Source organism: Bactrocera latifrons, unplaced genomic scaffold, assembly GCF_001853355.1.
Source record: "Bactrocera latifrons isolate USDA-ARS-PBARC rearing strain unplaced genomic scaffold, ASM185335v1 scaffold_96, whole genome shotgun sequence".
NCBI classification, from domain to species: Eukaryota; Metazoa; Arthropoda; class Insecta; order Diptera; family Tephritidae; genus Bactrocera; species Bactrocera latifrons.
The window spans coordinates 253,297-267,725 of NW_017537667.1; the positions used below are offsets into that span (position 1 = coordinate 253,297).

The 14,429-nt window shown below is 36.9% G+C and overlaps 1 protein-coding gene across 8 annotated transcripts in view; it reads left to right on the top strand.

Annotated features, from left to right (window-relative positions):
• The window catches only part of LOC108977845 (putative transcription factor capicua), a 63,997-nt gene that overhangs the window by 36,876 nt on the left and 12,692 nt on the right, over window positions 1-14,429 (top strand). For 7 of the 8 annotated variants that reach the window (XR_001994069.1, XR_001994068.1, XM_018947774.1 and 4 more), the window contains exons 4-6: window positions 12,399-13,572; window positions 13,640-14,102; window positions 14,215-14,355. Coding sequence is in view for 6 of the 8 variants with exons in the window: in XM_018947774.1 (XP_018803319.1) it covers window positions 12,509-13,572; window positions 13,640-14,102; window positions 14,215-14,355 (1,668 nt within the window). In the remaining 2 variants the exon portion in view is untranslated. Of the gene's footprint in view, window positions 1-9,305; window positions 9,579-12,398; window positions 13,573-13,639; window positions 14,103-14,214; window positions 14,356-14,429 lie in introns of those variants that run through there. The other variant, XM_018947778.1, reaches the window with a different exon arrangement.

Genomic DNA, 14,429 nt, shown 5'->3' on the forward strand with positions numbered 1-14,429 from the left:
TCAGTTTGTATGGCAGCTATATGCTATAGTTAACCGATCTGAACAATTTTTTCGGAGATTACATTGTTGCCATAGAAAATTATCTATATCAAATTTCGTGAATATATGTATATTGTCAAATGCAAAAGTTTTCCATACCAGCACTAGATTCCGATCGTTCAGTTTGTATAGCAGATATATGCTGTAGTAAGCCGATCTGAACAATTTCTTCGTATATTACATTATTATTTAAAAAAATAACCTGTGGCAACTTTTGTGAAGATACATTGTCAAATGTGAAAGTTTTCYATACAAGAACTTGATTCCGATCGTTCAGTTTGTATTTTGTTAGCTTTCTCTCGACCATTCGGCACGAGCCTTTTACTAAAGTGATTTATTTAGAAAATCCACTAACTTGATATACCTGCAATACTGCTAAATCTTCACTTCACATACAAACGTACAAGTTTCAGTTAATAAAGTAAACTTTGCACTCACGATTACCAATGCCATTTGCTGAGTGCTTCTATGAATGCATGATGTGCTTCATCCCAGTCTCAATATTTCAATTGCCAGTGTAAGTATTGGCTATGCTATGCTAAATTAGAGTGCATATTTACATATATTGTATTCTATTTTCCGTTCGCAAATCATTCTTTATTTGAATTATTCTATATTTATCACACAGGCTTCAACGTTTTATGAGCCTTTTCAATGTTTATTGCTTTATTACATACAATGTTTTTACATAATTTATTTGCAATTAGTAGCATTATCCGGCACTTCAATGCAAAAATACTCAACACATAGCATTAAGTGCCAAATGATTGTTTTTTTTTTTCAAAATTTATATAAAAACTTATTGTTTATGTATTTCGGAATGCATCAACGCATTGCTTTGGTTCGGTTTGCATTTCTGTGCTGCATTATAAGCATATTCAATTAATGCAATATTTTCTATTGTCCAATTGTATTTTATTTACATTTACATACATATATTCAGTGTAATTAAATCACATACCGCCTGTCACAATTTTGTGGGGTAATTCGTTGCTCATTGTATAGCATTGTATGCGAATAGAAAGCACTTGGATTTTTTTTAATTTTAATTTGTGACATTCGTTGTGGCGATAAGCAATATTTCAATTTTATTACATTATTTGAAGATACATACATACATATGTACATACCTGTGTTTATTCACATACGATTTGAAATTATTCGTAAAAATAGTAAACTCGTACAACTGTAATAGGACTCCCTTCGTTTGGGTAAAMGTAATCTCTTGTTAATATAATATATTAAATTTACATATATCACCTACAAGCATATACATACATAACTCAAAAATAATTATTTAAAATTATCATATTTCGCTTTTRATTTTTTACCTGCTGCTTTATTTTAACTTTGATTTCATTATTATGTGTGCGAGTATTTGTGTGAAAATTACAAAGAATTAATTTATCCTATGAATTTATGCAATATTATTTTGCAGCTACGATTGTAACTCATTTTCAATAGAATTATTTACAAAGCAAAAAAACCAAAAACAGCGGGAAAATTGAGAGAATATTCGCTTTCAGCAGAGATAAAAATATATAAAAAAAAATCAAATTCATAATGAAAAATTTTAAATTAGTTTTTCTTCAAACAGCATTTTTTTAATCGATTTTGTAAGGGAAACTTTTTTATTTGAAGAGCTCTGAAGGTAATTGCACAACAGCACTCTCTAGATGCGCTTGTCACTATCGGCAAAAAACTGTTTTTACATTAAGCTTAAAGTTTTATGATCCGACTTAGGTCAAATATGTACTGCTCGTGGTARGTTAGGTTATGTTGAAGRGYTGATCAAAGATCGCACATGGACTGCCGTAAATAGTCCTTTGTTAATCCATAGAAAAGAAGAATCTCCTGTGTTCAAACTTATAAATTAGCAAAMCGCTTAGTAGCAARTACAAATTTGCACAGGCGCTAAATTTCCACTCCCGCCAGTTCGGTGGGATGTTTGGAGGCATGCGTTYCCAAGTGTMTAAGTCTTGACCTCCCAAACGCGGGACAGTCAAGAAGGAAGTGTTGAGTTGTCTCCACGTCATCTGCTTCCATACAGCATCTGCAAATAACATCTGGTAATATTCCCAACCTTACAACATGGACGCGACTAGGGCAATGGCTTATTAAAAGCATCACAACTTGGAAAAGGCTAGCCTCACTGGAGGCAGAAAGATCTTTTGCGATCGATTTTGAGCCAAAAGGCTTTTGCGATATACCGCTGGTACATGTACCAGCTATCTAGTAGTAGAACACAAGAGGATACGGGAGCACCGACCCACTCCCATTCTACCGATAGTGGTTCTAGAGTAGATTTCCTTTGCAAATGTCCTGAGACTATGGCATGGCATCCACACCAACCTTATCGCTCTTGATAACGAGGTTAGACACTCCTCGATCAACCCTGAACGCACTGATAATGATGTTCAAGGTTAGTATCGCCGCTCTGCTATCTGAGTAAATGGTCACTTCTCTGAAGGAGAAGCAGGGTCTTCCAAGTCGAGATTGCCGCCATTTAAGTAGCAGCAGATCTACTGCTACGTAGTCACGAAATTTGTAAAACCTAGAAAGAAATGTCGGCGACCCTATGATATATAWGTATATATATATAAATGAGCAGCGTAACGAACCGAGTCGATTTAGTCACCCGTATATAAGCGAACTAGGTAATCCCTCTTTTCTTTTAACTATACAAGTAGTTCTGAAACTGGGCACGTCYGTTTTCTTCCCAAGAAGCTAGTCATTTGTTGAAATCGGCGCCATCAGATCACTAAAGCATATATAATACATAGCTGCCATACAAACTGAACGATCAAAATTAAGTTCATACATAAAGAGTTCTGTTCTTATACAGAAAATGTCAAAYGTTGCTCAGGACAAATCCACCTTTGACAGATTTAAAATGGATTAAAACGAGTGAACTCGCTAAAAGTGCGATAACTCACTAAATACGAAAAAGGAGGAGGAGGTGCCTATGGCTGACAGCTTTTCAAGGATGTAGAGTGATCTAACTCTTAAGCAGTAAGTATATCACGAAAAAAGTAAGAAAGAATACTTTTTAAGGTTGTCATTCATAAAACAATTACAAAATATCAATTACAAGCATTTTCATTTACAATTTTAAATCTTTATGTTATTGATGTATGAAAAAATCTGTCGCATGGTGATATATTTCGCATTTATTGACGACATTTCAATTAGCACTTCGTTAAGACCTCCATAATACCCTGCTCTACTTCAGAGTATGCTCGCTATTTACTGTGTTGAGGAGGGAGATTCGAATAGCACTCCTGGTACTAGTATTATTTCACATATACATATTAACATTGTATATATTTAAATGTAAGTATATGCATTTACGTGTATCGTTATCAACACTAAAAATCTATGTAAAATTAGAATTTGTACCAAAGAGAAACACAAATCACAATCATGGTTGTGCCGATGCTCCAACTGTCGTGGTTGGTGCACACCAAAGTAATATACTAAAAAGCGCACAGATTTCTTATTCATCCAARTTCGTATCAATTTGAAGGCTCGTTGCTAGGCCGCTGCATGCCTTCCATGCATCCACCTCTTGCCGGTAATCCGACATTATGAGTCGTGAAAAGCGCCCATCAACAAGAAATATTTTTACGACACGCGGTTACATACATATGTATGTATATRAATATTTTTTCGCTTTACAAATTCACAGATTTCAATCTGCCTTTTTGCTTTATATTTACTGTATTTTTTTTCCCTCCTCTACTCGCACTTCATACTGATGCGAAATACACTCAAATAAAAGTCTTGAATATATTTTACTGAATTAAAAAGAGGAGGAGGGATGGAGATTGTRCTGCGAGTTGTCTTGCAAAAAAATTGCAAAGCAACACTGCAGTCTCTGAGCATTTACTCTCAGTTAGGGTGGTACGCTCACCGTACTGATTTCCATTGTGAAATGCTCTCTTAGAATTCGCGCAAAGAAAAAGAAAGATAAAGCAAAAAATGTCCACCAACACCACAGTTTTAACCTTTCTTCGAAAGTTTCATGCACATTTGTTAGTGCAGACTACAGCCGATGTTGTCGCAATTGCAATACTTTGTAGTCCTGTGATTTTTATATTGCGAATATCAATTATTAAAACTAAATTAGTATGTACTTCCTAGGATTCGAAGCGAAGTTTGAATTCCTGAAATATGCTTGCTTAAGCTGTTTTAGTACTCATCCCGAGTACTGCTAGCTGGTTGCACGCCTTGTCCTTCCGACGGATCATAAAATTATTAATAGGATACACATCGATTTATATACATACATATGTATATACATAAGTGCGGTTAATTACTAACACCGATATGTCCAGTTAACGCCAAACATACCAGCAAAGCCCTTTTGGTCTGTTGCCACCACGCTTCTCAAGCAGATTAAAAACTGCTTAGTTCCATCGTTCTTATCTATGGGCATCTTGTTATTATTTTACCTGCGTTATTGTTGCACGTCAATGCATCACTGACGTTGCACGTAATCAGTTCATAASCAGACGCATTTCTGGTCCTCAAGTACGCACAAGACCAAACATTGAAAAAAAGAAACACTCATACAATAATACATGCTTTCATCAAAAAAAATCCCACAGTGTGTGTTGCTGTGTACGTCTTTTCATGCTTCCACTCTGCATAGACCGCAGGTTCGTGGTATCTCCCTTTTCTGTCTCCACGCTCACAATGCATTTGTCGAGTGGGGTTACTGACATTCACTCGGTATGTCTCGTCATCGTGCATTTACACGAATAGCCGTCTAGGCGTCTGCATTGCAATTGCTCATATTCCACACCTCGTTCTGGCATTTCGTTGATAAATCGTTCTCACATTCGTAGTTAATACGTTCGTTGTTTGGTCTCGCTGAGCAGCAGAAATTCATTCGTCAATTCGTTGCTAGTTTATAATGTAGTTTTATAAATGTATGTATGTAAAAAGTTTTTGTCGTTTTATTAAACCCTCGATTTTTTCATTGCTATACTTACATGTACATATATATGTATGAATGCATAGTATTTGTCCAATAAATTATTGGTTTTATTCAACAAAAATTATTCGTGTTGGGCTTGGAATATATTCATGTATGTACATATTTATGTATTACAGTCTCGTAATTTAATTATATTATATTTTTTGATAACGGCAAGTTTCAGCAACTGTTTTCGCCTCCACTTATTCTTTATGATTTCCTTATTTTATAATGTTCGCTCATTGTGCCTTTTTGATTCTTTGACAATTCTCTACACGAAATGCTGGTGTATGAAAAGGAAATTTTCATAAGCTTCCGTTACAACCGTTACATAAGAACATTGAACTTGTATTTATACGTAATGAATGTATTATTCTATGACCTATGTTAGTGTTTTATTATTATTGTTTTTTTTTTTTTTTGTTTTAGATAAATATTAATGTGGAAGAAAAAGCGATTTAATTTGTCTCGATATAATGTTAATATTAGACCAGGGAAGATATTTTTTAAAGCAAAACAAATCATAATCATACTACTATTTTTTTTTTTTTTACAACTACCACTTTTTGCTTTGAAAAAATATCTACCCTAACGAAATATCTATCTGACGAATGGGAAATGAAAGATTAAATATCAAAAAATAAAGGACACATAATTTACGGGCGATCTTAGGTCAGGAAAAGACAGGGAAGGGGCGTGATAGAATTTTTAAGAGTCAAAACGGTTTCCGGCAAAACTGTGAGTGCTATAACAACAATAATCTCTTTGAGACAAYGTTATAGGAAATAAAAATATCCATAATGTCGACGACTTTTTAGCAATAGCTTCGCGCCAACGACGCATTACACTCAAATACTATTATTTGTTGAGCGTTTGGCCAGTTGGAAGGAATTCAGAGTGTACCACACCTTGATAATCGAAGAAAATTGTCAACAGAACCTTAATTTTTGACMTGCTTTAACGTGGTTTTTCGGTTTCGGCTCACCTTTGCCACGATATTCGGCGGATTGATCTCTGTTTCCCGGCCCTAAGCATAACTCCAAGACCAATCGCCCGTTATAATACGTTTTATGACATCCTGGTAGTCTGAAAGCATTGTTTCACAAACGTTTAAAAAAAAAAAATAGTGATTTTGGAACCAATCGTGCTTTCACTTTCCTTAGTGCCAAATGATCTTTCAAAATGATTTTCACTGATCCTTCCGATATTCTAACGATGCCAGTAAGATCTTTAAATCGTCGAYCTCAAGCACTAATTTAACCTTTAATATATTGACCGTTGATCATCAGTTGATGCTGGTGGCCGTCCTGGATGTGGTTCACCGTCAACGCGGTCTCTACCCTCTTTGAATAATTTGTAGCAAACAAAAACACTTGCTCGCGAMAAACAATTATCACCGAAGGCCTTTTCCAATAGTCTGAACGTTTCGCCGCCAGAAATGTGATACAAATTTAATGGAAATTCTTTATTAAATAAATTCACTCAGCTTAAAAAGTGCCGAATGCAGTTTATATACTTCGGAAATGATTATTTTATGTGACATTTGACACAGATGCCCGACATTTAAACTAAAAAGTCTTACTATTTTTTGCCCCCAGTACTTTATAGYTAACGTTTTTTCTTGTTTTGCTTATTTTCGTCACTACCTATTATTCTATGAATGTCTCAATTGAGTTTCATTTTACTTTTCACGAAAAGTTATCAATATACATACATACATACGTACGTACATACATATTGTATTAATAAATTACAAATTATTACTTCTCTATATTTCGCATGCAATTTTTATGCCCATAAAGAAATAAGAAAAYCATAATTGTCATATTAATGATTGCGAATGTATTTTCGCTGAAATTAAAAATTTATTTGCTTGAGCCACTCAAATTTCGACTACATATTTTGAAATTTGGCCATAAACCTGGCGGAAAATGAAATCCAAGTTATCAACTGACACAATTCCTGGTATWAACATGTGCGGGCATAAATGTATGTATGTGAAAACATATGTATATAGTATATTTGAATTAGACAGTATGTTTTGCAATTAAATCGGATGCAAGGCGGTCTCATATTAATCTCTGTAAATTATTTATTCTTCTTTACTGTCGATTACGCGGTTGTAGTCGAGTTAACAAAAGCGCGCCAGTCGTTTCTCCTTTTTGTTATCTGACGCCAATTGAAAATTCCAAGCGAACCCAGGTCTTTCCAACAGAGTGGAGGTCTTCCTCTTCATATGGTTCCTCCGGTGGGTGCTGCGTCGTCCATTCGACATGACCTAGCCAGGTTTACTTGTGTGTAATTTGACAGCAGGGCAAATCATCTAAAATAAACCGCAAAACTAACTAMTTAGCCAGCCATCTTTCATTGCATAGACTCAATCAAATAAATTTATTTCCTTAGAAATATTGATTCGCCGACGTAACTATGCTCTCTCTCTCTCTCTCTGAACCAATTTACAAAAAAAGTGGTTCTGTAATAATCTATACCAAATTTTGTAAAAATTACATGATAAATAAAAAAGTTCATGCAAATGCTTGAGTTTGGTCGGTCAGTGTGTATGACTGTTATGCATGTAACATACACAGTGCCCCGAAATCGACGACTCAGACAAATGCAAAGGGTACAAAATTTCATATGGATACTTCAAAAACTTTGGACTAATACGCGTATATTCTGTCAGACGGACATACACAGCTGACTCCAGAAAACTTGTCATGCTTATCAACAGTACTGAATCCTAAATTTCGCAATGCTTGTCAACAGACCAGCTGCATACTGCAAATTCACATACTTACAGGTATATGTACATATGTAAGTAAGCACGCTTTTATCTACTTATAGATTTTTTGTACATATGTACATGTGTAAATTACGTATAGTGTTAGTCGCGCGATTTTAGTTCAGTGAGATGAGTCAGCGGCCGGTTGTGGTTTTTTAATCATCAAATGCGCGAATCTCTCCGCTTCCTTCCATGCATATAAACCCCACATGCATACATATTCTATGTACATATGTACATTAAAGCGGTTCGATTTCTTCCTATAAAATCGCGTATGCCGGAAATGTTCTATGGTTCATTATGAAGAACTTTGTTAAGAGACTATGGGTCTAAAACCGGTCTCTGTCCAGCGATTTCTAAGGCAAAGTTTTTTAGGGATCATAAAGGTTTATTCGTCGGTTTTTGAGATGTACGAATGAAATTTAATGTGAAGGTGAATTTTGGTGTTCTATTAATTATTTTTCGGAACCTGTGGGATCGGATAACTATCTCACATGTCTCCCATCCCAACGATTATTCAGATTTTTTAAACATCGCCTTAAAAAACGCTGGTTTTAGACCCATAGTCTCTTAAACAAAGTTCTTCACAATAATCCATAGACCATTTTCCGGCTTTCAATTTTATAGAAAAAGAAGTCGGCCGCTCTAATGTTCATACTATACCTACGTGTMGACGCATACAATGATACAAATGAATTGGCTTCACTAAGCAAACGTCAAACAAATAAAGTCTAAGTGAGTAGAAAATACTTAGACCTACATTGCGTACTAGAAATGGCTGGACCTGCGAGAATTAGCCCTCACGAAATATGTGCTATTAGTTTCAATTGGAATTCTTTAGCACACGAATTATAAAAGCATTAATATACGAGTAGATGCAAAGTTTATAAAAAATAAATATCAGGGTASATAGTATAAGGATTTTAATTGGCATTATCGGTTGTTCAATAAATCTGAAGTATAACATATAAAATAAAAATAAATTCAGAATGAGAACGAGTTCTAGTTGTGATGGAAGTAACATTGTTTTAAAAGAGAACTGCAGAAATTGTGAGACAACCAACCTTTAGACAAGGAAAGACATAGTGGCATTTGCCAGATGTCAGAATATGCATTATTACCGATTCTAATAAAGAAGATTAACTAATCACTTAAAAAATAACGATTTAAAAATTCAAATTTAAATCGTTTTTAATCGCGAACATCACTTGTTTAATGTTTAGCATAGTTTTATTTCCCGCAGGGTTCTCACCATGAATGCATGTACAGCAYACCATGGTGGTTCACTCTCGTTGTTGATGTGCACAAATAGAAGAACTCAGTAAGCTTTTCTTCCCAGCTGCTCTTTCGCTTTTAGTTAATCATTTATATATATGTATGTGCATACATACATACATACATAGGCATGCATAGTACTTTGTAACGCATACAAATAAAATTGCAGCAGTTTTGATCGATCAGCGCGRAATCTAACAGTCCTCCTCAAACACTTCTTAAGTTATGTCGCAGATGTCGACAGCTCGAAGTAAACGAAGATACGATAAACTATTCGTAGCGTGCAGTTATATTTCTGTGTGTTTTMTTTATTTGCATACAATTCAAAATTGCACCCGAAAAAAAAACTCAGAACTAAAAACGCGCAAATTTTGTGCACAATTACACACCTAAAACGTGACATGATTACGATTGCCAATTGAAAGTCAATACTTGTAAAACTTCCGAAATCCGAAGTCCGCTTCCGAGATCGTATGCAGCAGTGATTTCCCAACGTTGGGTGTAAGTTGAGATGTGCGTTAACTAAAAGCAAATTTAACYTTGCAGTGAGTCGCGCGTAGCACCTACTAGGGTTGTTCGCGCCCGCTGTTCTTTTGTTTTGGCAATACTTTCTTCTGCATTCTTTATACATATGTATGTCCGCTGTTGCTTGAAACTGGCTGCGTGAAAAAAGTCCGGGTGACACACAGAAATTACAAAACAAATACGGAACTTGCAACTGCCGGTCGACCGTTATTATCCGATAAAATACCGTGGTTCTTTCATGCGTTTCCTTTAATTAAACCGCAAGATTCGGCTTAATTGAACTGCCTCAATTTGGCTACTCGTATAAAGTCTACAAAATATTAATTTGAGGAAGTGCAAATTATATACATACATACATAAACAGAGAGGTGCAAGTATGTCGAACTTCGTTTCGTCACTAAAAACTAATTTTGACCAAAACTCGATAGCACGGTTTACGACGTGTTTTGAACTCCAAACGCTTATATCTATTTTATTCTTTTACAAACGACTTTAGTAGTGGAGTTCGCTCGTTATGGCCACCAGCTCTAAGCCTCCAGCTTACAGTTTAACCGGCTTTGATTAATTCCTGGGGCTGAAGTACGTTTATTTCAAGTTTTTCCGGCCTTCCTGATCGCTGCCTCAACTTCAGCGCATTCCTGTGTAATTGCTCTGGATGCTTGAAACGCTTCTATTGGTAAATTTTGGTATCTCCTGCAACGTTTTCCCTTCCTTTCGAAGATTAAATATTATTTTTATTTCTTCAAATGGATTTTTTATATTCGTTAATAACGGTGCTTTAGAAACTAAATTTCAAACTACTTTTGCGATGTTGGTTTTGTCAAGCTTAAACTAAAAGTAGTCTAAATCCATATTTTTGTTCAAAATTAGTTTTTTTTTTCAGAGTTCAAACTTTATTTGAAGTAATAATAAAGATTGCAAAAAAATCTGCAACCAAAAATCTTTTGAGTTAATTTTTACTAAAAAATTATATTTTCTGAATACTTTTGTAAGACACTTTATGTACATATGCATGTGYATGTGTGCGTTCAAAYAAAGTAATAAAGATTCATTGGAGAATTGGATATGCAGTACGTTCAAATGCAAAAGAGCACAAGTATACTGAAGGTTAAAACTGTTAAGTGAATAAACATGACCATTTTCGAAAAATTAGTTAATTCTAAGCATCGCAGTTTTCACATWTAAGTGATAGGCATTTGAGAATGGAGTTTTCAACATTATTTGACAAACTCATTAAAAAAAATCTAAAAATTAGTGCCATTTAAAATACAGCCAGATATTTTATACAACCATTTTTCGCCTTGTTAAGTCAATCCTCTTTACTCCCTATTGCAAGCAWGCTCGTATTTTTGTATTTACTCCCTCACGTGCGATTCGCATACACATTTTTTGTTTGTTTAAAATAGACTCTCCGCACCGCTGTTAAACAGAAGATTTCATGGGGCGACGATATTCAAGCAGCCTACTTGTAATCAACACAAAATCCTAGATGAACACGCACCAGCCCATGAATGGCACTTGAAAGTCGTTTCTACAACAGCCCCATTTTTCACATTTCAGTCTCTCTACTCTCTTGTTTCATGCTTGAAATTCTCTTTGGCGCGCAACCTAGTCAGTTTTTTGAACTCCATCGCAACCGCCCAGTCACCTTGGCTGATATTTGTGCATTTCCACTCGCCAACTCTGGAGGAATTCATACTAACGCCAACTACTCGCAATCATCATCTGYGCCGCACTTATTTCCTTCTCTTCTATGTACTACACAGACTGCATTTTAGTTCAGTCTGCTTGACGCGTTGGTGGTATGTAACAAGAACTTGATATAGTATAGTGACGCAATTGAGCACCAACAAGTTGCGTTGGGCGGTATGCATTTGTTGGTGAACGAGCATAGAATGTGCAGGAGAAGAGAAGCAAATTTAACACCCACTTCGCTGGTAGTTTTTGTGTATCGACCGCTTCGCGACTCCCCACATCGCAGCTGCAGACACGCTCCTGTATTATCCTCACGAACATCCATTCAGCAAGCATAGCCGCCTGATTGAGCTGCACCTATAGTAGTTAGCCAGTTACTAAACATACACTGTCACATCTAGTGTCTGCTTATGCTCCGCTTCTATCGTGTCATTTTATTCTGAGTGAGTGGTATGTGTAGTAGTTGCCATAGTTCTATTCATGCTCAAATTGGCTTATACTTCGCCCAAAACCATGTGTTAGTTGGTTTTATGTTGACGTAGGTTAAGGTAGGCTATTTCTACATATTTCGTGTGCTGTGGATTAGCGCAAATGTCAACTTTGTTATCGTTTTGCTTTTACAAATTGAAGGCCGAAGTTACGGAAAATATACATGCTAAGCGAGTTAGGCCTTGCGGATGACGAAATTGCTACTATACTGCCACGCCCACCTAGAGATTTAATGTAGTAGCAGGGCATGTGGAAAGTCAGCAATGATGGTATAACAAATTGCACGCAAACGCATACTGCCGAGCCAGACAAGTGGGAGTATTGATCCATTTCTGGTGGTGGTCTGCCACAAGGTGGTTGACTGGCAACAGCACAGAAGATGATGGCATTTACAACTTCTGCCGTTACAACAACAACAACAACATGATGGCATTTAGTTGTTGACGTGACGTATTTGATTTTTCAAGCGATAGATTTGTAGCGCTTGCTCGTTGTAAGCTACAACTGACTCTTACATACATAGTATAACTAATATTTTATAATTTATATTTGTACATATGTATGGAATGTGTGTATCACTTGTAAGTAAACATTTTCTATAATTTGTTGCAGATGCCATTTTTTAAACTTGCATAAGACTTCACCGCAAACAAATTACATTACGCTCTTGACAGCGCGGACTTTGCAATGTTTACTTCGATGTTTCGTGCAACATCTGAAAAATGGTCAAAGCGGTTTCAGCTCGAGCAACAGCAACCACGGCCGCTTTGTACGTAGCAAAACAGCAATTGCAATTACAACAAGAACAGCCGAACGGCAAAAAATCCACGCAAAATCATCAAAAAGAACAGGCGACTTTTTTTCGCGCTGAACCCGAACAAATTTTAAAACAACGTGGACAGCAGTTTACTCTTGACGCTGAGGAGGTGGACGAGGAGGAGGAGGAGCCGTGTGCGAAACGTATCGCTGTTGCATCGCTCAGCAAAATGGTAATACCATCCTTGGCGGCAACAGCAACCACCAGCACATCATCAGCGTCCATATCCTCTTCTGTCGCATCAGCAACAACGACGAACCATGTTAATACGTATGCTGCTGATCAGCAACAAATACAACAACAAAGGCAACAACAAAATGCTCTCTATCAACAACAGAACCCGCCCGCTAGCCTCAATAGCCAACAGTCGGCGCCGCGGCAGCATCCGAAAAAGCGGAAATTCGATCCAGCCGAGCTGGACCGGCAACAGCAAACCTCACCACAACTACAGCACCACAGCGATAGCGCAGCAGCAACGTCGTCGATCACCACAACAACCACATTATGGCATGATAGCAAGCCAATTTCGACGAATAAAAACGTTAATGTAAATGCCGAGAACAGTAACGGTATCTTAACTTCGGCGAGCTTGAAGAACGGCAACGGGGCAGCCACAACAASTGCAATATCATCAGCAGCAACAGCAAATAATGTTGCTACAACAAGCTGTAATAGCAATCTTTCGTGGTCCGCCACAACAACAAGTGGTGCAAATGAAGATGCGACAAAGACGGATATTCTCCATACAGCGATACGTTCGACTGTTCAACAACAACAACAACAGCATTCCCCAGCAACATCGATGATTGTGAGTCCGGTGGCAACGGCGACACATTCCACCATAACATTGCCGGCGGGAGTTGTAGTTGGCGCTGGCGCCAACGGTAACAGTGGAACTACAGTTGTAACGGCGGTTGGACGAGGCGGCACTTCCCTAGAAAGCCCCGAGAAACGCATCATCATAACAAGGTAAGGCAATAACTGTTTATTATAATTATATATAGTATATTTTGTTAAATTTTAAAATTTTCTCCAGCACACAGCCTTCAAGTAATTATAAGCTGCAAAATGTGTTGAGTGTGACTCACAGCACCGGCAGTAATCGCACTCTGATTTCTACAAGCAATACTACGTTGCAACAACAACAACGCCACACCTATCAACAGCATTTGCAACAACCACAGCCTGTGGTTACCATGCAGCAAAGGCAACAGCAACAGCCGCCACTAGTTGCTAATTTGGATCTCAGCGAATGGTCAAATACGCGCGTATTGGCCAAATTAAATAATTTCTATGCATCGGGTATTATACGACACACAACATCGTACAACGGCAGCTGTAGTGGTGCAGATGCCAATGGCAGACCACCTTCAGCTGCTACACCGAATTCAATTACAGTCGAATTCGATCCGCCGGAAAATTGCACACAACCCTATACGGACGTTTTGGGCAATGGGCGTTTCAATGTGATATTGGACGCTAGTCCACCATTAGCCGATGTAAGTCGAAGCATACAAACAAGTTATTGTAGTAATGAATTAGAACTACTTTGAATGATAAGCCAAATCAGTGGTGTAATTAAAATACTCTTTGTTCTACTCATTTCGTTAGATTAATGTGGACACTCGCGTTTGTGTGCGCAGTCAGATAGAAGGTCGTTCCGGTTACGTTTTTGTGGAAGGCACTGTTACGGCCATCAATACAAACACAAAACAGTTCACCGTTCAAATTCTGACGGATTCGACACCAATAGTAAGTAATTTAATTTTTATTATTTACAAAAAAATGCATTTATACATAAGAAATGTGAAATATGAAATATGTTA